This window comes from Salmo salar, chromosome ssa27, assembly GCF_905237065.1.
Source record: "Salmo salar chromosome ssa27, Ssal_v3.1, whole genome shotgun sequence".
Taxonomy (NCBI): Eukaryota; Metazoa; Chordata; class Actinopteri; order Salmoniformes; family Salmonidae; genus Salmo; species Salmo salar.
In genome coordinates, this window is record NC_059468.1 from 37,772,769 (window position 1) to 37,798,007 (window position 25,239).

Below are 25,239 nucleotides of genomic sequence, written 5' to 3' on the forward strand. Positions count from 1 at the left end.
CAAATGTTCACAGCTGATACACTCGACACCAAGTGCTGTCAACACAGGGCAGGGGAGTGATACAAAGCTTGTTTGACAGCCACATACATGTTTAATGCCTTCAATCTTGTTTTTTTTTTGTTGCTGATTTATCGGAAAGTCATGTTATGACAAGAAGTCAGAAGGACCGGTTTGTCTAAAGCAACTGTTACTGGTTCAAGCTACAGGACAGATCATGTAATGGTGTAATCTGGTGTAAGTGGAACTACATCTTGAGCTAGTTAGCCGCGTACCTGCAAATTCAGCGCTACCAGCTAATAGCTAGCTAACCTTAGCTAGTTAGCCAGCTAATTAAAACAATGGCTTGATTACAGCATTTAGCTAGCTAACAACAGAGACGCGAGCTGCTAGTTTTAGCTTGGAATAGTTGCTCATTGCAAACGTGAATTTCCGACATGTGGTGCACGTAGCACGTATTTGAACATTTCTACGACTTGCATAAATTGACGCTTCACCTCTCCGGCGAGCGAACCCCGAGTCGGCCACAAATGGAACCAGGGAGCTCGCTTGAAAGTCCATTCGGTTCTGGGGGTCCCGAACCGTCGGACATACGCGAAGAGACCCCCGGCGAAGAGGCTGAGGATGGGGACAACAGCATCCTGAGAGAAGGGGGAGGAGGGAACGAAAACACTCTGGACAACATGAAAACACAATGTGAGGATGATGATGGTGTCACTGGGAAAAAGATTGAGGCTGCTAATGAAGAAGGCAAATATGAAGAGGAATTGGACCCTAGAATTCAGGCAAGTGTCTGTAGTACAGCAGCCTGTACAGTATCTGACTTCTTTCATGTTTTTAATTGCAAACCCATGCTCCATACTGCTTATATTCCACTCTCACTATAGCTACATTAGCTGTAAATAATCATAGGCAAAACTAAATGTCAGTATGGCAGACGCTTGCATCATTTAGCTTAAACGCAATTTTAAATCCCACATCTGCATTGCAAATGGCTTCCACAATTTCACAGGGATTTCTTTCATACTTATTGTAGTGAAGTTTATGGCCAGGCCAAACCCAATATGAAACATTCTCTCTTATTGTGATGAAGGCCAGTCCCAATACTAAACCTTTACCTTTCTCTCTCTCTCTCTCTCTCTCTCTCTCTCTCTTTCTCTCAGGAGGAGCTAGAACACCTGAATCAGGCCAGTGATGAAATCAACAAGCTGGAACTGAAACTGGATGTGAGTAAGCTCTTTGTCAGCTAGCCTCATAACCCAGAATCAAATCTAACATGTCTGGGGAGACTAGGCCTATCTGTCCCAGAACAGACTATCAGCCACACAACCCAACACGGTACGGCATCTGTATGACTGATAGTCATATACACTGAGTATATAAAAACATTAAGAACACCTGCTCTTTCCATGACCGACTGACCAGGTGAATCCAGCTGAAAGCTATGATCCCTTATTGATGTTATCGACAATTCAATCAGTGTAGATAAAGGGAAGGAGAAAAGTTAAAGAATGATTTTTAAGCCTTGAGACAATAGAGACATGGGTTGTGTATGCCATTCAGAAGGCCACACATACAAGAACTGCAACGCTGCTGGGTTTTTCATGCTTAACAGTTTCCCGTTTTATTTCAAGAATGGTCCACCACCCATAGGACATCCAGCCAACTTGACACAACTGTGGGAAGCGTTGGAATCAACATGGGCCAGCACGCTTTCCACATGCCCCGACAGGGGAAAAAGGGAAGGTGTTCCTAATGTTTGGTATACCCAGTGTATGCTAGCGCTATACTTTTATAAGCTGTCTTTCTTGGGGCGTAGCCTACTCACACTTTCTCTTGGTGTTGACATAGATAATGTCATGTGATTCAGGTCTCACTAAGCCGCAAGGTCAACACACTGTTAATTCACTGCACACAGTAATGTAAAGGTTTACAGTTTCATATGTTGTTGTTGAGCAGAGGTCAGAGAAGCGGTGTGCAGGAGATGACTTACTTCCCTTGCCTCAAGGTCTATTGTGAAGACCTCTTGAGGATGTTATTGGAGTGATATCATTTGATGGTAGCCTATCAATTACAGTACTGAGCTATGAGGTTAACTGGTGAATGTCTCTCTCTCCTTCAGGATGCTAGGTCCAGCTACAGGAGGATCCTCACTGACTCAGCCAGGAAGCTCAATGCTCAGGGCTCCCAGCTAGGGACCTGCATCGAGAAGGCCAGGCCCTACTACGAAGCCCGCAGACTAGCCAAAGAGGTTGGTGGTTGTGTGTTGGACTGGATGTGTGTTTTGAGTGGTGTGTGTGGGTGCTCATCGAAAGGTTTTTAATATTATCTCTGGTGTGACAAAATAGCCATTTAGTTACCCAGCCTCTGTCAACCTACAGTGCCTTCGGAAAGTATTCAGACCCCTTGACTTTTTTCAAAATTTGGTTAGGTCACAGCCTTGTTCTAAAATTGATTAAATTGTTTCCCCCCCCCTCAATCTACACACCACATAATGACAAAGCAAAAACAGGTTTTTGGAAAAAATGGCGCCGAAGAACATGGCTGACATTTTACATTCTCCCAACCAATTGTGCCATTTTATATTTTTTGCGTTTTGTGTAACTTTATTTTTTAACTTATTGTGTACATAATGTTGCTGCTACCGTCTCTTATGACCGAAAATGACTTCAGAAAAGCGATTACTCACCACGGACTGTAAGAAACTTTTTCCTTTAACGAGTCCGACGAGAAGGATATCCTGCTTTCACTGGAACATGCCCAGATCCGCACCTTTTTGCGTGACGAAAAGACGCCTGAAAAGAGGACGCAGATCGGGGATCCTTCTGAGAATCCGGAGGCGAGCGAGTAAACTCCCAGTGCCTTCCATTCTTCTTGCTAACGTGCAGTCATTGGGAAATAAAGTTGATGACCTACTGTTAAGATTATCCTACCAACGGGACATTAAAAACTGTAACATCTTATGTTTCACAGAGAAGTGTCTGAACGAAAATACGGACAATATAGAGCTAGCGGGATTTTCCATACCCCGGCAGAACAGAGACGCTACTTCTGGTAAGACGATGGGTGGGGGTGTGTGTCTTTCTGTCAATAACAGCTGGTGCGCGATGTCTAATATTTAAAGAAGTCTCGAGGTATTGCTCGCCTGAGGTAGAGTACCGTATGATAATGCTGTAGACCACATTATCTACCAAGAGAGTTCTCATCTATATTATACGTAGCCGTCTATTTACCACCACAGAACGAAGCTGTTACTAAGACCGCTCTCAACCAACTCTACAAGGCCATAAGCAAAGAAGAAAATGCTCACCCAGAGGTGGCGCTCCTAGTGGCCAGGGACTTTAATGTAGGCAAACTTAAATCAGTTTTGCCAATTTTTTTCCGGCATGTCACATATGCAACCAGGGGGGGAAAAAATCCTAGACCACCTTTACTCCACACACAGAGATGCATACAAAGCTCTCCCCCGCCCTCCATTTGGTAAATCTGACCAATTCTATCCTCCTGATTCCTGCTTACAAGCAAAAAAATAAAGCAGGAAGTAACGTTGACTCGCTCAATACGGAAGTGGTCAGATGACGCGGATGTTACACTACAGGACTGTTTGCTAGCACAGACTGGAATATGTTCCGGGATTCATCCAATGGCATTGAGGAATACACCACCTCAGTCATCGGCTTCATCAATAAGTGCATCGATGACATCGCCCCCACAGTGACTGAACATACATATCCCAACCAGAAGCCATGGATTACAGGCAACATTCGCATCGAGCTAAAGGCTAGCGGTGATGCTTTCAAGGAGCGGGAGACTAATCCGGACGCTTATAAGAAATCCCGCTATGCCCTTGAACCATCAAACAAGCAAAGCATCAATACAGGATTAAGATTGAATCTTACTACACCGGCTCTGACGCTCGTCGGATGTGGCAGGGCTTGAAAACTGTTACGGACTACGAAGGAAAACCCAGATGCAAGCTACCCAGTGACGCAAGCCTACCAGAAGAGCTAAATGCCTTTTATGCTCGCTTCTAGGCAAGCAACACTGAAGCATGCAATGAGAGCACCAGCTGTTCTGGATGACTGTGTGATAACGCTCTCGGTCGCCGATGTGAACAAAACCTTTAAACAGGTCAACATTCACAAAGCAGCTGGGCCAGATGGATTACCAGGACGTGCACTCAAAGCATGCGCGGACCAACTGCCAAGTATCTTCACTGACATTTTCAACCTCTCCCTGACTGAGTCTGTAATACCTATATGTTTCTAGCAGACCACCATAGTCCCTGTGCCCAAGGAAGTGAAGGTAACCTGCCTAAATGATTACCGCCCCGTCGCACTCACATCGGTAGCCATGAAGTGCTTTGAAAGGCTGGCCATGGCTCACATCAACAGCATCCTCCCGGACACCCTAGACCCACTCCATTTCGCATACCGCCCCAACAGATCCACAGATGGCTCAATTTCACTCCACACTGCCCTTTCTCACCTGGACAAAAGGAACACCTATGTGAGAATGCTGTTCATTGACTACAGCTCAGTGTTCAACACCATAGTGCCCACGAAGCTCATCACTAAGCTAAGGACTCTGGGACTAAACACCTCCCTTTGCAACTGGATCCTGGACTTCCTGATGGGCCGCCCCAGGTGGTAAGAGTAGGCAACAACATGTCTGCCACGCTGATCATTAACACGGGGGCCCCTCAGTGGTGTGTACTTAGTCCCCTTCTGTATTCCCTGTTCACCCATGACTGCGTGACCAAACACGACTCCAACACCATCATTAAGTTTGCTGACGACAACGATGAGACGGCCAATAGGGAGGAGGTCATAGAACTGGCAGTGTGGTGCCAGGACAACAACCTCTCCCTCAATGTGAGCAAGACAAAGGAGCTGATTGTGGACTACAGGAAAAGGCGGGCCGAACAGGCCCCCATTAACATTGACATGGCTGTAGAGGAGCGGGTCGAGAGTTTCAAGTTCCTTGGTGTCCACATCACCAATGAACTATCATGGTCCAAAGATACCAAGACAGTCGTGAAGAGGGCACGACAAAACCTTTTCCCCCTCAGGAGACTGAAAAGATTTGGCATGGGTCCCCACATCCTCAAAAAGTTCTACAGCTGCATCATTGAGAGCATCTTGACCGGTTGCATCACCGCCTGGTATGGCAACTGCTCAGCATCTGACCGTAAGGCACTACAGAAGGTAGTGCGTACTTCCCAATACATCACTGGGGCCAAGCTTCCTGCCATCCAGGACCTACAGTTGAAGTCAGAAGTTTACATACACTTAGGTTGGAGTCATTAAAACTCATTTTTCAACCACTCAACAAATTTCTTCTTTACAAACTATAGTTTTGTTAAGTCGGTTAGGACATCTACTTTGTGCATGACACAAGTAATTTTTCCAACAATTGTTAACAGATTAATTCACTGTATCACAATTCCAGTGGGTCAGAAGTTTACATGCACTAAAATGACTGTACCTTTTAAACAGATTTAAAAATTCCAGAAAAGTATGTCATGGCTTTAGAAGCTTCTAGTAGGCTAATTGACATCATTTGAGTCAATTGGAGGTGTACCTGTGGATGTATTTCCAGGCCTACCTTCAAACTCAGTGCCTCTTTGCTTGACATCATGGGAAAATCAAAAGAAATCAACCAAGACCTCAGAAAAAAAAGTTGGAGACCAAACTCCTGAAGTTACCACGTTCATCTGTACAAACAATAGTACGCAAGTATAAACACCATGGGACCACGCAGCCGTCATACCGCTCAGGAAGGAGACGTGTTCTGTCTCCTAGAGATGAACGTACTTTGGTGTGAAAAGTGCAAATCAATCCCAGAACAACAGCAAAGGACCTTGTGAAAATGCTGGAGGAAACGGGTGCAAAAGTATCTATATCCACAGTAAAACGAGTCCTATATTGGAATAACCTGAAAGGCCGTTCAGCAAGGAAGAAGCCACTGCTCCAAAACCTCCATAAAAAAGCCAGACTACAGTTTACAACTGCACATGGGGACAAAGATCGTACTATTTGGAGAAATGTCCTCTGGTCTGATGAAACAAAAATAGAACTGTTTGGTCATAATGACCATCGTTATGTTTGGAGGAAAAAGGGGGATGCTTGCAAGCTGAAGAACACCATCCCAACCGTGAAGCACGGGGGTGGCAGCATCATGTTGTGGGGGTGCTTTGCTGCAGGAGGGACTGGTGCACTTCACAAAATAGATGGCTACATGAGGAAGGAAAATTATGTGGATGTATTGACACAACATCTCAAGACATCCGTCAGGAAGTTAAAGCTTGGTCACAAATTGGTCTTTCAAATGGACAATGACCCCAAGCATACTTCCAAAGTTGTGGCAAAATGGCTTAAGGACAACAAAGTCAAGGTACTGGTGTGGCCATCACAAAGCCCTGACCTCAATCTTATAGAAAATTTGTGGGCAGAACTGAAAAAGCATGTGCGAGCAAGGAGGCCTACAAACCTGACTCAGTTAAACCAGCTCTGTCAGGAGGAACGGGCCAAAATTCACCCAACTTATTGTGGGAAGCTTGTGGAAGGCTACGTGAAACATTTGACCCAAGTTAAACAATTTAAAGGCAATGCTACCAAATACTAATTGAGTGTATGTAAACTTCTGACCCACTGGGAATGTGATGAAAGAAATAAAAGCTGAAAGAAATAATTCTCTCTACTATTATTCTGACATTTCACATTCTTAAAATAAAGTGTTGATCCTAACTGACCTAAAACAGGGAATTTTTACTAGGATTAAATGTCAGGAATTGTGAAAAACTGAGTTTAAATGTATTTGGCTAAGGTGTATGTAAACTTCCAACTTCAACTGTTTGTATGTGTATATATATGTGTGTATATATATGTGTGTATATATTATATATATATTATACTGCTCAAAAAAATAAAGGGAACACTTAAACAACACATCCTAGATCTGAATGAAAGAAATAATCTTATTAAATACTTTTTTGTTTACATGTTGAATGTGCTAACAACAAAATCACACAAAAATAATCAATGGAAATCCAATTTATCAACCCATGGAGGTCTGGATTTGGAGTCGCACTCAAAATTAAAGTGGAAAACCACACTACAGGCTGATCCAACTTTGATGTAATGTCCTTAAAACAAGTCAAAATGAGGCTCAGTAGTGTGTGTGGCCTCCACGTGCCTGTATGACCTCCCTACAACGCCTGGGCATGCTCCTGATGAGGTGGCGGATGGTCTCCTGAGGGATCTCCTCCCAGACCTGGACTAAAGCATCTGCCAACTCCTGGACAGTCTGTGGTGCAACGTGGCGTTGGTGGATGGAGCGAGACATGATGTCCCAGATGTGCTCAATTGGATTCAGGTCTGTGGAACGGGCGGGCCAGTCCATAGCATCAATGCCTTCCTCTTGCAGGAACTGCTGACACACTCCAGCCACATGAGGTCTAGCATTGTCTTGCATTAGGAGGAACCCAGGGCCAACCGCACCAGCATATGGTCTCACAAGGGGTCTGAGGATCTCATCTTGGTACCTAATGGCAGTCAGGCTACCTCTGGTGAGCACATGGAGGGCTGTGCGGCCCCCCAAAGAAATGCCACCCTACACCATGACTGACCCACCGCCAAACCGGTCATGCTGGAGGATGTTGCAGGCAGCAGAACGTTCTCCACGGCGTCTCCAGACTCTGTCACGTCTGTCACGTGCTCAGTGTGAACCTGCTTTCTTCTGTGAAGAGCACAGGGCGCCAGTGGCGAATTTGCCAATCTTGGTGTTCTCTGGCAAATGCCAACATCCTGCACGGTGTTGGGCTGTAAGCACAACCCCCACCTGTGGATGTCGGGCCCTCATACCACCCTCATGGAGTCTGTTTCTGACCGTTTGAGCAGACACATGCACATTTGTGGCCTGCTGGAGGTCATTTTGCATGGCTCTGGCAGTGCATCTCCTGCTCCTCCTTGCACAAAGGCAGAGGTAGCGGTCCTGCTGCTGGGTTGTTGTCCTCCTACAGCCTCCTCCACGTCTCCTGATGTCTCCTGGTAGCGCCTCCATGCTCTGGACACTACGCTGACAGACACAGCAAACCTTCTTGACACAGTTCGCATTGATGTGCCATCCTGGATGAGCTGAACTACCTGAGCCACTTGTGTGGGTTGTAGACTCCGTCTCATGCTACCACTAGAGTGAAAGCACCGCCAGCATTCAAAAGTGACCAAAACATCAGCCAGGAAGCATAGGAACTGAGAAGTGGTCTGTGGTCCCCACCTGCAGAACCACTCCTTTATTGGGGGTGTCTTGCTAATTGCCTATAATTTCCACCTGTTGTCTATTCCATTTGCACAACAGCATGTGAAATTTATTGTCAATCAGTGTTGCTTCTTATGTGGACAGTTTGATTTCACAGAAGTGTGATTGACTTGGAGTTACATTGTGTTGTTTAAGTGTTCCCTTTATTTTTTTGAGCAGTGTATATGTATGTATGTATGTATGTATGTATGTATGTATGTATGTATGTATGTATTAGGCGGTGTCAGATGAAAGCCCATAAAATTGTCAGAGACTCCAGTCACCCAAGTCATAGACTGTTCTCTCTGCTACCGCACGGCAAGCGTTATCGGAGCGCCAAGTCTAGGACCAAAAGTCTAGGACCAAGTCTAGGCTCCTCAACAGCTTCTACCCCCAAACCATTAGACTGCTTCTACCCCCCCCCCTTATACACTGCTGCTACTCGCTGTTTGTTTGTTACCTATGCAGTCTCTTCGCCCCACCTACATGTACAGATTACTTCAACTAGCTTGTACCCCGCACACTGACTCTCCTTTTCTTTTTCCCTACTTGGTAAATATTTTCTTCTTCTTGAACTGCGCTGTTGGTTAAAGGCTTCTAAGTAAGCATTTCACGCTAAAGTCTAAACTTGTTGTTTTCGCCGCATGTGGCAAATATTATTATTATTATTTTTTTACGGTTCAAGTCCGGGCTCTGGCTGGGCCACTCAAGGACATTCAGAGACTTGTCCCGAAGCCACTCCTGCATTGTCTTGGCTGTGTGCTTAGGGTCGTTGTCCTGTTGGAAGGTGAACCTTCGCCCCAGTCTGAGGTTCTGAGTGCTCTGGAGCAGGTTTTCATCAAGGATCTCTCTGTACTTTGCTCCGTTCATCTTTGCCTCGATCCTGACTTGTCTCCCAGTCCCTGCCGCTAAAAAACATCCCCACAGCATGATTCTGCCACCACCATGCTTCACCATAGGGATAGTGCCAGATTCCCTCCAGATGTAACGCTTGGCATTCAGGCCAAATAGTTCAATCTTGGTTTAAATCAGACCAGAGAATCTTCTTTCTCATGGTCTGAGAGTCTTTAGGTGCCTTTTGGCAAACTCCAAGCGAGCAACCTCCAAGTGTGCCTTTTACTGAGGGGTTGCCGTCTGGCCACTCTACCATAAAGACCTGATTGGTGGAGTGCTGCAGAAATGGGAGAACCCTCCAGAAGGTTCTCCCATCTCCACAGAGGAACTCTGGAGCTCTGTCAGAGCGACCATCTTATTCTTGGTCACCTCTCTGACCACGGCCCTTCTCCCCCGATTGCTCAGTTTGTCCGGGCCGCCAGCTCTCGGAAGAGTCTTGGATGTTCCAAACTTCTTCCATTTAAGAATGATGGAGGCCACCGTGTTCTTGGGGACCTGAAGACATTTTTTGTTACCCTTCCCCGAGATCTGCGCCTCGACACAATCCTGTCTCGGAGCTCTACGGACAATTCCTTTGACCTCATGGCTTGGTTTTCGCTCTGACATGCACTGTCAACTGTGGGATCTTATATAGACAGCTGTGTGTGCCTTTCCAAATCATGTCCAATCAATTGAATTTACCACTGGTGGACTCCAATCAAGTTGTGGAAACAGGATGCACCTGAGCTTAATTTCAAGTCTCATAGCAAAGGGTCTGAATACTTATGTAAATATGGTATTTCTGTTTGCTAAAATTTTGAAAAACTGTTTTCACTTTGTCGTGATGGGGTATTGTGTGTGTGTATTTCTGTGTAATTTTTTATTTAATCCATTTTAGAATAAGGCTATAACATAACAAAATGTCAAGGGGTCTGAATACTTTCTGAAGGCACTGTATATTTGCATAACTTAATCCACACACATGAATGTGTAAAAAAAAAAAAAACGTTTTCATGAAGATTCTTATATGAATTTAACCTAACTTGTTGTTATAGGCGTAGTACATGAAGCCGCCTAATGAATCATCCTTATTGATTACGTAAAACATTTAACCCTTGGAAGGTGAACTTTTCTGAGGTCCCGTGGTGAAAGTGCCAGTCCATGTTTAATCAGCGTTGTGAAGGGTATTTTCCAAACTGTAATAGAACTAATGGAAATCTTTAGTGTAACCCTCAGGGATCTAATTGAAACCAATTAAGCAAATCATGGATTGGAAATGTGATCTGGTTAGCAGCAACCAACATCACGGCCGATGCTATGAAAATGTAGCAGAGAAAAGGAGAAGACGCAAGGATCGGCATTTCTTCTAGACATTTAGCTATGTCCATGGTAAAGGAGACCGGCACCATGTGATCACAGTGCCTTTCCGGAAAGTATTCACACCTGTTGATTTTTACTCACATTTTTTTGTTGTGTTACAGCTTAATTTTAAAATGGATTAAATTGAGATGTATTTTCACTGGCTTATACACAAACCCCATAATGTCAAAGTGGAATTACAGTGCCTTCAGAAAGCATTCCTACCCCTTGACATATTCCACATTTTGTTATAATCTATTTTGAATTCAGGCTTCATCTTTTTTCCTCACCCATTTACGCTCAATTCCCCATTATGACAAAGTGAAAACATGTTTTTTAGAAATTTTGCAAAATGTGTTAAATGAAATGCAGAAATACTTAATTTACATAAGTATTCACAGCCCTGAGTCAATACTTTGTAGAATCACATTTGGCAGTGATTACAGCTGTGAGTGTTTCTGGGTAAGTCTCTAAGAGCTTTCCATACCTGGATTGTGCAACATTTTCTCATTATTCTTTTCAAAATTCTTCAAGATCTGTTAAATTGGTTGTTGATCATTGCTAGACAACCATTTTCAGGTCTTGCCGTAGATTTAAATCAAAACTGTAACTCGGCCACTCAGGAACATTCACTATCTTCTTGGTAAGCAACTCCAGTGTAGATTTGGTCTTGTGTTTTAAGTTATTGTCCTGATGGAAGGGGAATTCATCTCCCAGTGTCTGGTGGAAAGCAGACTAAAACAGGTTTTCCTCAAGGATTTTGCCTGTGCTTAGCTCATTTACGTAGATCCTGATTACAAGCATACCCATAACATGATGCAGCCATCACTATGCTTGAAAGTATGAAGAGTGGTACTCAGTGTTGTATTGGATTTACCCCAAACATAACGCTTTGTATTCAGGACATAAAGTACATTTCTTTCCCACATTTTTTGCATTATTACTTTAATTTCTTGTTGCAAACAGGATGAATGTTTTGGAATATTTATATTCTGTACAGGCTTCTTTCTTTTCAATCTGTCAATTAGGTTAGTATTGTGGAGTAACTACAATGTTGTGGATCCATCCTCAGTTTTATCCTATCACAGCTGTTAAACTCTAACTGTTTTAAAAGTCACCATTGTCCTCATGTTGAAATCCCTGAGCGGTTTCCTTCCTCTCTGGCAACTGAATTAGGAAGGACTCCTGTATCTTTGTAGTGACTGGGTGTATTGATACACCAACCAAAGTGTAATTAATAACTTCAACATGCTCAAAGGGATATTCAATATCTGCTTTTTTAAATGTAATCTACCAATAGGTGCCCATCTTTGCGAGGCATTGAAAAACCTCCCTGGTCTTGGTGGTTGAATGTTTTTTTTTAAATTCACTGCTTGACTAAGGGATCTTACAGATAATTGTATGTGCGGGGTACAGAGTTGAGGTATTCATTCAAAAATCATGTTAAATGCTATTGTACACAGTGAGTGCATGCAACTTATGTGACTTGTTAAGCACATGTTTCCTCCTCCAACTTATTTCGGTTTGCCATAACAAAGGGGTTGAATACTTCTTAACTCAAGACATTGCAGCTTTTCATTTTTCAATCCATTTTGAATTCAGGCTGTAACACAACAAAATGTGTAATAAGTCAAGGGGGTGTGAATACTTTCTGAAGGCACTGTAGATGAGAAAAGTAGAAAGACTCTGAGCGGTATAATTTCCCAGGCATTTATGTGTCAACTACGTCGCCGTCTATTCAGGAGACAAGACAACCAAGCACTTTTTTTTTTGTGATTTTATTATTCTGTCCACAAAACAGTTGCTTGGTTCGACCTGGCACACGTCTGACTGCTATTGAGCGAGACAGACAGTCAAGGGAACCGTGTCACAAAAATGATTATAACTGGTGTTCAGATGTGAAGCAGTCATCAGTCTTTGCCTGACGACCCTAAACTTTGGGTAACCTTGTGCGTCCATCCGGCCCCGCGGCCTCTCTCCGAGTACATCGGCTCTACCCTCCCCTGGAATTCTGAGTCACCTTGGGAGTATTCCAAATGGCACCCTATTCCCTTTATAGTGCACTACTTTTGACCAGGGCCCTATGGGTAGTAGTGCACTATATATATATATAGCGAATAGGGTGCCATTTGGGACCTACGCCTTGTCTCGAAGTGCCCTGCTCCTTCTCCCTAAACCAACATGGACAAATCTTCCTCCTCTCTGGCTTTGACATAATTCACCAACTAGCATGACTAGAATACAATGAGGATCAGCTGTTTTTATGGTTCACTTCTCTATGATTTGTAGCTGTTGCTGTCGTCTTCTTGTTTTATAGCTGGTGACGCGGAGACTTCCTGTTTTCCTCCGTGTCACCACCACCATCATTCTCCTGATTTTTAGAGGCTAATCCTAACTTCCATTCAAATCAGATTTTCATTTAGTCATGGATTGATGTCAATGGGAATTACACTTTACTGTAAGTAAGGATTTGCCCCTTAGTAATTGGTTTGTCGTCTGGTTGGTTGTGGTGTGTCTGTTACTGAACTGTGATTGGTTGTGGTGTCCTTAGCTGAACTATGATTGGTTGTTGTTTTCATAGGCCCAGCATGAGACACAGAAGGCAGCGTTGAGGTACGAGAGAGCCGTCTCCATGCATACGGCTGCCAGAGAGATGGTGTACGTGGCAGAGCAGGGGCTCCTGGCAGACAGGAACACTCTGGACCCCACCTGGCAGGAGATGCTCAACCACGCCACCTCCAAGGTACACACACAGAGAGAGGAGGGGGTCTTCCAAGGTACACACAGGGAGAGAGGAGGGGGTCTTCCAAGGTACACACAGAGAGAGAGGAGGGGGTCCTCCAAGGTACACACAGAGAGAGAGGAGGGGGTCCTCCAAGGTACACACAGGGAGAGGAGGGGGTCCTCCAAGGTACACACAGAGAGAGGAGGGGGTCCTCCAAGGTACACACAGAGAGAGAGGAGGGGGTCCTCCAAGGTACACACAGGGAGAGAGGAGGGGGTCCTCCAAGGTACACACAGAGAGAGGAGGGGGTCCTCCAAGGTACACACAGAGAGAGGAGGGGGTCCTCCAAGGTACACACAGAGAGAGGAGGGGGTCCTCCAAGGTACACACAGGGAGAGGAGGGGGTCCTCCAAGGTACACAGAGAGAGAGGAGGGGGTCCTCCAAGGTACACACAGAGGAGGGGGTCCTCAGAGGGAGAGGAGGGGGTCCTCAGAGGGAGAGGAGGGGGTCCTCAGAGGGAGAGGAGGGGGTCCTCAGAGGGAGAGGAGGGGGTCCTCCAAGGCACAGGGAGTGCTTTATGAATACAGGGCCAGGGCTATTCAACTCTGGTTCTGGTGGGCCCGAAACAGCATTTCTGGTTTAATTTTCTCCTTCTAATCAGGAACTGATTCAGACGTGGTCTGGCAGGTGAGTGGTTAACTACCAGGTAGACAGGAATACCCGTTAGTACTTTGTCTTTGTACTAGACAGTGAATACTTGTGGCTAATAGTGCTGAGAGATTAGTGCTTTTTGAGGTCCGTTTTGTGTTTTGATTATTTAAAAAAATATCAATGTTTTCAATTTGTTTCGACAATTTTTTTAAAACAAATGTATTATGGAAATTCCAAAGCCCAAAATAGTGAATATTCAATTGCTAAAACGTTGAAAATATTCCCTTGTCTCTGTCAGGTTCACGTGGGGTAGACCTTATTATTTTTAATTTCATACTCCACTCTGCTCAGCCAGCCATGTTAGCTCTGTGCTCACAATACTGTAGTCTTTAGGCATCCTATTTAGCTAGCCTGCCGACGCATGCTGCAGAGCTGTCTGACTAAATCATTTTACTAGTTCTTCAAAGTAGATAAGGCATACTTTCACCAACTGTCTCTATCCCTCTCTCTCATCTTTGTGTTGTGTACAGTCCTCTCTCGTACAGTCTGTGTGTATCTAACCGAAGGTAGCAGACGTTAAAGTGTATCCATCTCTGTCTGAGACGGAAATAACAGGCGCAATGGATTATGGTCATGTAGTTAATTACCAGGGTTTTTTTTTTGTTGCTGAACTAGGTTGAATATTTGCCTAATGAAAACTACAACTCCCTTCAGCGTCCCACATAGTTCTTGACTTCTCTCTAGAGAAACAGCGCGTCGGGATGAAAAGCCCCAGTACTAAATGGAATTCAAATAGTTGAACCGACATCGGTCAATTAGTTTAATAACCACAAAAAAAACTGACATTTCGGTTAATCGCACAGCGCTAATGGCTAAAGCTATATCTACGGCAGACCGTTAAGTAGACGGACGACGGCTCTATGGCAGACCGTTAAGGAGACGGACGACGGCTCTATGGCAGACCGTTAAGGAGACGGACGACGGCTCTATGGCAGACCGTTAAGGAGACGGACGACGGCTCTATGGCAGACCGTTAAGGAGACGGACGACGGCTCTATGGCGAACCGTTAAGGAGACGGACGACGGCTCTATGGCAGACCGTTAAGGAGACGGACGACGGCTCTATGGCAGACCGTTAAGGAGACGGACGACGGCTCTATGGCAGACCGTTAAGGAGACGGACGACGGCTCTATGGCAATGGTTCAACTTTGGTCCTGGAGGGCTGAAACACTTGTCTTTAAAAAAAAAAGACAATGACAGAGGGTAGTGCGTACAGCCCAGTACATCACTGGGGCCAAGCTTCCAGCCATCCAGGACCTCTGTACCAGGTGGTATCAGAGGAAGGCCCTAAAAATTCTCAGACTGTTCTCTCTGCTACCGCACGGCAAGCGGTACTGGAGCGCCAAGTCTAGGATCAAAAGGCTCCTTAACAGCTTCTACCCCCAAGCCATAAGACTGCTGAACAATTAATCAAATGGCCACCTGGACTATTTACATTGACCCCCCCCCCTTTGTTTTTACACTGCTGCTACTTGCTGTTTATTATCTATCACTTTACCCCTACCTACATGTACAAATTCCCTCGACTAACCTGTATCCTCACACATTGACTAAGTACCCCCTGTATATAGCCTCGTTATTACATTTTTTACTTTAGTTTATTTAGTAAATATTTTCTTAACCAACAATGCAGTTCAAGAAATCGAGTTAAGGGCTTGTAAGTAATCATTTCACAGTAAGGTCTACTACACCTGTTGTATTGGGTGCATGTGACAAAATTTGATTTGATGACCCGGTCCTGGAGTTGATTATCTCTGTACTAGATAATCACTAGCTTACTAGTGGCTAAAGCTTATCAAATCAAATGTATTTGTCACATACACATGGTTAGCAGATGTTAATGCGAGTGTAGCGAAATGCTTGTGCTTCTAGTTCCGACCGTGCAGTAATATCTAACAAGTAATCCACCAATTCCACAACAACTACCTTGTACACACAAGTGTAAAGGAATGAATACGAATATGTACATAAAAATATATAAATGAGTGATGGCCGAATGGCATAGGCAAGATGTAGTAGATGGTATAGAGTACAGTATATACATATGAGATGAGTATTGTAGGGTATGAAAACATATAAAGCGGCATTGTTTAAGGTGGCTAGTGATACATTACATCAGGATGGCAAGATGCAGTAGATGGTATAGAGTACAGTATATACATATGACATGAATAATGTAGGGTAAGTAAACATTATATAATATAAAGTGGCTAGTGATAAATTGATTACATCAATTTTTCCATTATTAAAGTGGCTGGAGTTGAGTCAGTATGTAGGCAGCAGCCTCTCTGTGTTAGTGATGGCTGTTTAACAGTCTGATGGCTTTGAGATAGAAGCTGTTTTTCAGTCTCTCGGTCCCAGCTTTGATACACCTGTACTGACCTCACCTTCTGGATGATAGCGGGGTGAACAGGAAGTGGCTCAGGTGGTTGTTGTCCTTGATGATCTTTTTGGCCTTCCTGTGACATCGGGTGGTGTAGGTTTCCTGGAGGGCAGGTAATTTGCCCCCGGTGATGTGTTGTGCAGACCGCACCACCCTCTGGAGAGCCTTGCGGTTGAGGGCGGAGCAGCTGTCGTACCAGGCGGTGATACAGCCCAACAGGATGCTCTCGATTGTGCATCTGTAAAAGTTTGTAGTGTTTTTGGTGTCAAGCCGAATTTCTTTAGCCTCCTGAGGTTGAAGAGGCGCTGCTGCGCCTTCTTCACCACGCTGTCTGTGTGGGTGGACCATTTCAGTTTGTCCGTGATGTGTACGCCAAGGAACTTAAAACTCTCAAATTTCAAATCAAATCAAATGTATTTTTATATAGCCCTTCGTACATCAGCTGATATTCTCAAAGTGCTGTACAGAAACCCAGCCTAAAACCCCAAACAGCAAGCAAAGCATGTGAAAGAAGCACGGTGGCTAGGAAAAACTCCCTAGGAAAAACTCCCTAGAAAGGCCAAAAACCTAGGAAGAAACCTAGAGAGGAACCAGGCTATGAGGGGTGGCCAGTCCTCTTCTGGCTGTGCAGGGTGGATATTATAACAGAACATAGTCAAAATGTTAAAATGTTCATAAATGACCAGCATGGTCAAATAATAATAATCATAGTAGTTGTCGAGGGTGCAACAAGCACGTCCGGTGAACAGGTCAGGGTTCCATAGCCGCAGGCAGAACAGTTGAAACTGGAGCAGCAGCACGGCCAGGTGGACTGGGGACAGCAAGGAGTCATCATACCAGGTAGTCCTGAGGCATGGTCCTAGGGCTCAGGTCCTCCGAGAGAAAGACAGAAAGAGAGAAAGAGAGAATTAGAGAGAGCATATTTAAATACACACAGGACACCGGATAAGACAAGAGAAATACTCCAGATGTAACAGACTGACCCTAGCCCCCGACACATAAACTACTGCAGCATAAATACTGGAGGCTGAGACAGGAGGGATCAGAAGACACTGTGGCCCCATCCGATGATACCCCGGACAGGGCCAAACAGGCAGGATATAACCCCACCCACTTTGCCAAAGCACAGCCCCCACACCACTAGAGGGATGTCTCCAACCACCAACTTACCGTCCTAAGACAAGGCCGAGTATAGCCCACAACGATCTCCGCCATGGCACAACCCAAGGGGGGGCGCCAACCCAGACAGGAAGACCACGTCAGTGACTCAACCCACTCAAGTGACGCACCCCTCCCATGGACGGCATGGAAGAACACCAGTAGGCCAGTGACTCAGCCCCTGTAAAAGGGTTAGAGGCAGAGAATCCCAGTGGAAAGAGGGGAACCGGCAAGGCAGAGACAGCAAGGGCGGTTCGTTGCTCCAGCCTTTCCGTTCACCTTCACACTCCTGGGCCAGACTATACTTAATCATAGGACCTACTGAAGAGATAAGTCTTCAGTAAAGACTTAAAGGTTGAGACTGAGTCTGCGTCTCTCACATTGGTAGGCAGACCATTCCATAAAAATGGAGCTCTATAGGAGAAAGCCCTGCCTCCAGCCGTTTGCTTAGAAATTCTAGGGACAATTAGGAGGCCTGCGTCTTGTGACCGTAGCGTACGTGTAGGTATGTACGGCAGGACCAAATCGGAAAGATAGGTAGGAGCAAGCCCATGTAATGCTTTGTAGGTTAGCAGTAAAACCTTGAAATCAGCCCTTGCCTTAACAGGAAGCCAGTGTAGGGAGGCTAGCACTGGAGTAATATGATCAAAATGTTTTGGTTCTAGTCAGGATTCTAGCAGCCGTATTTAGCACTAACTGAAGTTTATTTAGTGCTTTATCCGGGTAGCCGGAAAGTAGAGCATTGCAGTAGTCCAGCCTAGAAGTAACAAAAGCATGGATTAATTTTTCTGCGTCATTTTTGGACAGAACATTTCTGATTTTTGCAATGTTACGTAGATGGAAAAAAGCTGTCCTTGAAACAGTCTTGATATGTTCTTCAAAAGAGAGATCAGGGTCCAGAGTAACGCCGAGGTCCCACGCTCTCCACCTTCTCCACTAGTGTCCCGTCAATGTGGATAGGAGGCTGCTCCCTCTGCTGTTTCCTGAAGTCCGTGGTAGACGCTGAATGATGGTAGAGGGGAAAGGGTGTGAGAACTATCAATCTCTTCATCCTACAAGCCTCTTCATCAGAGTGGATGTTTAAAGGTATCAGCAGCTGTTTACTATGTCTCCTAGCATGGTGCAGGGGACGGACACTCTCTGTGCTTAATTCATGTGGACCAGTACTCTTTATAAAGATCAAGGTTGGACGTCCTCGTTCTCATGTAATGGAGCTCCGCTATTCTGTTCTGCTATGGAAGTGATTCACAGGGCACTTAACGTGTGTGTGTGTGTGTGTGTGTGTGTGTGTGTGTGTGTGTGTGTGTGTGTGTGTGTTAAGTGCCCTGTGGATCATTTGAGTATATATGAGATTGAAGAGAGGGACTCACCCAGGTATTATCATGGCCTAACAGCTGGTAGTGCTGCTGATGCCTAACAGCTGGTAGTGCTGCTGATGCCTTAATAATGCTTCTCCCAGAGGGTTGGTGTGAGGGTCGTGTGCGAGGTGAAATAAAGGCATCCTGCTGCTGTTTCTTTTCTCCTTGTAAAAGTGCCAGTGTGTTGATGCTGATGATTGATGGGGAAAGAGGCACCTAGAGAGTGACGGCGGGTTGATGTCCAAAGGCATGACTGACGGCTGCTGATGGTGTGTGTTGTGTGTGCCCCAGGTTAACGAGGCAGAGGAGGAGCGGCTGAGGAGCGAGAGGGAGCACCAACGGGTCACTCAGCTGTGCCAGGAAGCAGAACAACGTGTCCAGACCCTTCAGAAATCCCTCAAGAGGTTCATCATCAAGTCCAAACCTTACTTTGAGCTCAAGGCTCAGTTTAACCACCTACTGGAGGTGTGTAGCCTCGTCTCAGACAGAATGACCCATAGGGCAGGAGCTTAATCTCTCTAAAATCAGTTCAAGATTGTACTCACTGTAGGATAGTCAGTACATTCTAACTGTATCAATCTGCCATTGTGATGTTACAGCAACACCTCAACTGCTTGTGTTGTGTTACTCTGAGTCCACTATAAAGCTGCGGTGTCCCTCATGGTTTGGTGCTACGACCAGTCTCTTTCTAATCGGCCATGTTTTATTAAGCAACACGTGACCCGCTAGTTTGAGAAGCTCCCGTTTTTTTTAAATTTCAACGAAACCAGACTGGCTCCGCGAGAGGCTCGCGCTGCTCAGCGTTAAAAATAACACTCTTCTATTTTCAAGATTTCGACAAGCGGGCTCACCCATTTTTACATTTACATTTTAGTCATTTAGCAGACGCTCTTATCCAGAGCAACTTACAGTAGTGAATGCATACATTTCATACCTTTTTTTCCCCCCCGTACTGGTCCCCCGTGGGAATCGAACCCACAACCCTGGCGTTGCAAACACCATGCTCTACCAACTGAGCCACACGGGACCACCCAAGAACACTAGTTCAATTAAAAATAAAAAAATACCGTGAAACATTTTGGGTTACGAATCCTGTTACTTCACCTTCATTTTTTTTTGACAGGAGCACAAGGCAAAGGTGGTGCAGCTGGAAGAGCGCGTTGCAAGGGTAAAAATGCGCTACTCCGTCGCCCTGCGCAACCTGGAGCAAATCAGCGAGCAGATCCATGCCCAGAGGGGGTGTGTCCGAGCCACCAGGGCCCGCCCCGTAGCCTGCGGTGGGCGGAGCTCCCCAGTGGGGGCGGAGGCTGAGGTCGGAGTTCAGGTTGGAGGAGCCTGTGGCGGAGGAGGAGGGTTGGAGGAGAAGGACTGGGCTGATGGAGAGAAGACCAGGCAGTGGGTGGAGAGACACAGAGAGCAGGGCTGGGGACACAGCGAGAGGGGAGAGGCAGGGTCAGACTCCATGTCTGTCATCAGCCTCCAGACCATCGCCTCGGACCTGGAGAAGTGTGACTCGGTGGGGCACCTGGGGGACCTGAGTGACGTGAGCAGCCTGATGGGAGAGGACTGGGAGAGGGACCGGTCCCTTATGGCTGAGAACAGAGACGGGAACCCAAGGGCAGAGGAGAGAGTTGTGAGAGAGGTGGACATCCCTGCTCCAAGGCAGGATAGATTGGAGGTGGTGAGGGGGGCGAGAGGGAGAGAGAGACAGGAGAGCTTTGTCAAGCAGCACCACAGAAGTGTGAGTTTGTGAGACCAGAATAGAAGGCACTGTGTCATGAATAATCAGATAAAGGAATGAAATCAAGAGAGTGCAAAGAATGCAGACGGCAATTGTGGAAGTTCTGTTTGAGGTATTGAAATGAGTCCCAAATAGAACCCTATTCCCTACATAGGTGCACTACTTTTGACCAAGGCCTATAGGGAATAGGTTGCCATTTGGCACACAAGCCTGCATCATTGTGACACTGCAGAGGGGAGTAGCAGGCAGGGGAGAGGGGCTGGTACATCATGCACACAGAGAGAGAAGAGGAAGTGTTAGGCGATTCACTAGGTCCTTGTGGGACTTGTAGTTCCTACACTTCTAATCTGTCTTATTGTTCAACACAGTAAGATATCTTGAGGTAAAGCTAGTCTTAACGCAGTACTGTGTGTAAATACAGAGACGTAGAACATAGAACATACCCTTAACTCTACTGACTGTTTCACATGCAGCTGAACGTTTTAAGCAGCAAAGCTTATTCTATCAATGCTATTTCTATATTGACATTAGTCCCTTAATGAACGCCTTTTGTGCTTCTTCCAAATTGATTGAATTACCACAGAATTTGGTTTCGGCTCGTCCTTGGCATGAACAAAAGGTGTTGATACAAGCAATACTGTTCTCTCTCCCTCTTGAGTAGAAATAGATTTTAAAAAACCATTTTATTTTGTTATTAGAGCTGTTTTTGTGTGTTTACCCCAGTAGAATGTTTGAATGTTCCCAAGCACCTAGAGGGCCAACGACTCCCTCAGACACCAGACTGTAGAGAATGTCTGTGTCACTCACATTAACCTAACACTTCCACAGTGTTTTTCTCTCTCTGACCTTTCACAATCCCTGCTTTCTGTCGGGAACAAATACTGTGTCTGCTATTCTGATCTTACACAAAATCACGTGTCCAAAATGGCACCCTATTCCATTTGTAGTGCACTACTTTTGACAAGGGCACGTTTGGGTTCTGGTCAAAAGTAGTGCACTATATAGGGACTAGGGTGACATTTAGGACTCATACAAGATGTTACACTGCTTGGTGGGAAATGGTTCTAGTTGACTCCTTTTTAGTATTGCGTAAAAACATAAAGAACAGTTTATTTTTTTGAGGAACATCAAAAATAAGATTTTAATTTTACTCAAATGTATTTTAAGTGCCTTTGGCCCTCCCTATTTATTATTATTATTATTATTATTATTATTATATATTTTTTTTTACATATTCTGAGAGTTTAATGCCCCTTAATGTCTTTGATGACATTTTTTGTAGTTAAGGAATCCCAATTCTAACCGTTGATTTAATTTCTTAACTGTCTTCCTTTTAATAGTGAGACAATTTTAGTGAAGTTTTCATTGTTTTAGATTTAAATACTTTAGCAGTGTTTTACCATAGTTAACAATGTTGAAAAATGTACTTGCATTTCACCTGCTCTTAACAACACCACTAAATTGTATTGTAGTGTAACACCTGGTTGTAGTACATTATTTTTGTATCGGTTTTCACTTCCTGGGGTTATTTTTGACCAGTTTCTTCTCTTGTTCATTTTGTACCTGTTGACAGGTACCTTACCTTGATTTTATTGATCGCACCAGACACTGACACTAAATCACTACACTAGAGAGAGACAGGGAAGGAGGGAGCGGGGGAGGTAGAGAGGGAGGGAGGAAGGGAGGTAGGGAGAGAGAGGGAGGTAGAGGAAGGGAAGGAAGATATGGTATTTACTGTTAATGTACATACTTTAATGTTTTGTTCATGCAAACCAGTGCCATCGATTTGAATATTTTGACTGTTTTAAAGTGGATTTGCACATGAATACTTGTGGAGTTTTGTTTTTCCCTTTTTACACTCCTTATCCCTTCGCCCAGCCATCCATCGTTCATCCTTGTTACCTGGCTGTTCCCTCCTCTTAACCTGGTCAGCATCACCCTTGTTACCTGGCTGTTCCCTCCTCTTAACCTGGTCAGCATCATCCTTGTTACCTGGCTGTTCCCTCCTCTTAACCTGGTCAGCATCACCCTTGTTACCTGGCTGTTCCCTCCTCTTAACCTGGTCTTCATCATCCTTGTTACCTGGCTGTTCCCTCCTCTTAACCTGGTCAGCATCATCCTTGTTACCTGGCTGTTCCCTCCTCTTAACCTGGTCAGCATCACCCTTGTTACCTGGCTGTTCCCTCCTCTTAACCTGGTCAGCATCATCCTTGTTACCTGGCTGTTCCCTCCTCTTAACCTGGTCAGCATCACCCTTGTTACCTGGCTGTTCCCTCCTCTTAACCTGGTCAGCATCATCCTTGTTACCTGGCTGTTCCCTCCTCTTAACCTGGTCAGCATCACCCTTGTTACCTGGCTGTTCCCTCCTCTTAACCTGGTCAGCATCACCCTTGTTACCTGGCTGTTCCCTCCTCTTAACCTGGTCAGCATCATCCTTGTTACCTAGCTGTTCCCTCCTCTTAACCTGGTCAGCATCACCCTTGTTACCTGGCTGTTCCCTCCTCTTAACCTGGTCAGCATCACCCTTGTTACCTGGCTGTTCCCTCCTCTTAACCTGGTCAATATCACCCTTGTTACCTGGCTGTTCCCTCCTCTTAACCTGGTCAGCATCACCCTTGTTACCTGGCTGTTCCCTCCTCTTAACCTGGTCAGCATCACCCTTGTTACCTGGCTGTTCCCTCCTCTTAACCTGGTCAGCATCATCCTTGTTACCTGGCTGTTCCCTCCTCTTAACCTGGTCAGCATCACCCTTGTTACCTGGCTGTTCCCTCCTCTTAACCTGGTCAGCATCATCCTTGTTACCTGGCTGTTCCCTCCTCTTAACCTGGTCAATATCACCCTTGTTACCTGGCTGTTCCCTCCTCTTAACCTGGTCAGCATCACCCTTGTTACCTGGCTGTTCCCTCCTCTTAACCTGGTCAGCATCATCCTTGTTACCTGGCTGTTCCCTCCTCTTAACCTGGTCAATATCACCCTTGTTACCTGGCTGTTCCCTCCTCTTAACCTGGTCAGCATCATCCTTGTTACCTGGCTGTTCCCTCCTCTTACCCTGGTCAATATCACATTTGCTTCTTCCCACAATATCCCCACTACCCCACTCCATCTGCTGATAAATGCTGACTCGAGATCAGTGGTCAGTTTGTGGGTCACTCCCAAATGGCACCCTATTCCCTATATAGTGCACTAGGATCCTGGTCTAAAGTAGTGCACTATGTAGGGAATAGGGTGTGTGAAGCATTAATGGAAGGTCTTCTCATTTGCCTGCTCTACTTGACACCGTGTTTTATTTGTTCATGTAAATAAGATGCATCCCAAATACAGCAGTGGTATATTCCCTACGTAGTGCACGACTTATGTGCCCTCGTCAAAAGAAGTGCACTAAATATAGGGGAATATGGTGCCATTTTAAAGTGTAGTGGATGTATAATAATACTGATGATATGAATGTTAACTTAGTAATCATGTACATGTTAATTTATGGAAAGATGCTGTTGCAACTATTAAACTTTGATTTAACACAATGTTTCATTTGTTTCATCTCTAGAAGCCTTCTGTGGAATGGGGGTGTTCATCTGGGTAAAGTCATATAGCCTTCTGTGGAATGGGGTTTTCATCTGGGTAAAGTCATATAGCCTTCTGTGGAATGGGGGTTTTCATCTGGGTAAAGTCATATAGCCTTCTGTGGAATGGGGGTTTTCATCTGGGTAAAGTCATATAGCCTTCTGTGGAATGGGGTTTTCATCTGGGTAAAGTCATATAGCCTTCTGTGGAATGGGGTGTTCATCTGGGTAAAGTCATATAGCCTTCTGTGGAATGGGGTGTTCATCTGGGTAAAGTCATATAGCCTTCTGTGGAATGGGGTTTTCATCTGGGTAAAGTCATATAGCCTTCTGTGGAATGGGGGTTTTCATCTGGGTAAAGTCATATAGCCTTCTGTGGAATGGGGTTTTCATCTGGGTAAAGTCATATAGCCTTCTGTGGAATGGGGGTGTTCATCTGGGTAAAGTCATATAGCCTTCTGTGGAATGGGGGTTTTCATCTGGGTAAAGTCATATAGCCTTCTGTGGAATGGGGTGTTCATCTGGGTAAAGTCATATAGCCCAAAAAGACTGCCCACATTGAAAACTAGTTTGTCTTGTTTTTGCATCTATTTTTTTTGTTTTGATTTTAGAATAATTCCAGACGACCAACTATGACTTCAGCTCTTCATGTGTGCTTGTGTGAACCATTGATACAAAACGTGTATTTGCTCGTGCCATTGAAATCGACAGTAGGACACATTCATTTGCAGATCCTTGTACCCCATTGGCATAAGCGGTTGCCACTGTTGTATTGCATAAGAGTCTTATCAATTTTAGTTTTTCCACACTCCAGTACACTTTCTGTAGGATTGTTACAACCATCCCTGGAGGCAGAGTTACTGTAGCATGATATTATGTACAGGTGGGCCTCTGTTGTGATCTGCAGTCTGAGAGAAACACCGGGTTGAAATAACACAGCACCAATGGGGAACAGCATCCTGCATGGTATGTCTGTCTACTCTGTAAAACTGAATATCAATGACACATGCGGAGTCCCAAATGGCACCCTATTCCCTATACAGTCGTGGCCAAAAGTTGAGAATGACACAAAAG

At 45.1% G+C, this 25,239-nt stretch overlaps 1 protein-coding gene across 1 annotated transcript; it reads left to right on the plus strand.

Moving 5' to 3' along the window:
- Window positions 1-24,126, plus strand: sh3bp5lb (SH3-binding domain protein 5-like, b). Its single transcript, XM_045709616.1, has 6 exons — window positions 1-782; window positions 1,161-1,223; window positions 2,120-2,248; window positions 13,109-13,270; window positions 19,156-19,329; window positions 19,988-24,126. Exons 1-6 carry the CDS (start codon window positions 528-530, stop codon window positions 20,615-20,617), a joined length of 1,413 nt encoding a protein of 470 aa, XP_045565572.1. The 5' UTR covers window positions 1-527; the 3' UTR covers window positions 20,618-24,126.
- The last annotated feature ends 1,113 nt before the right edge of the window (window positions 24,127-25,239 follow it).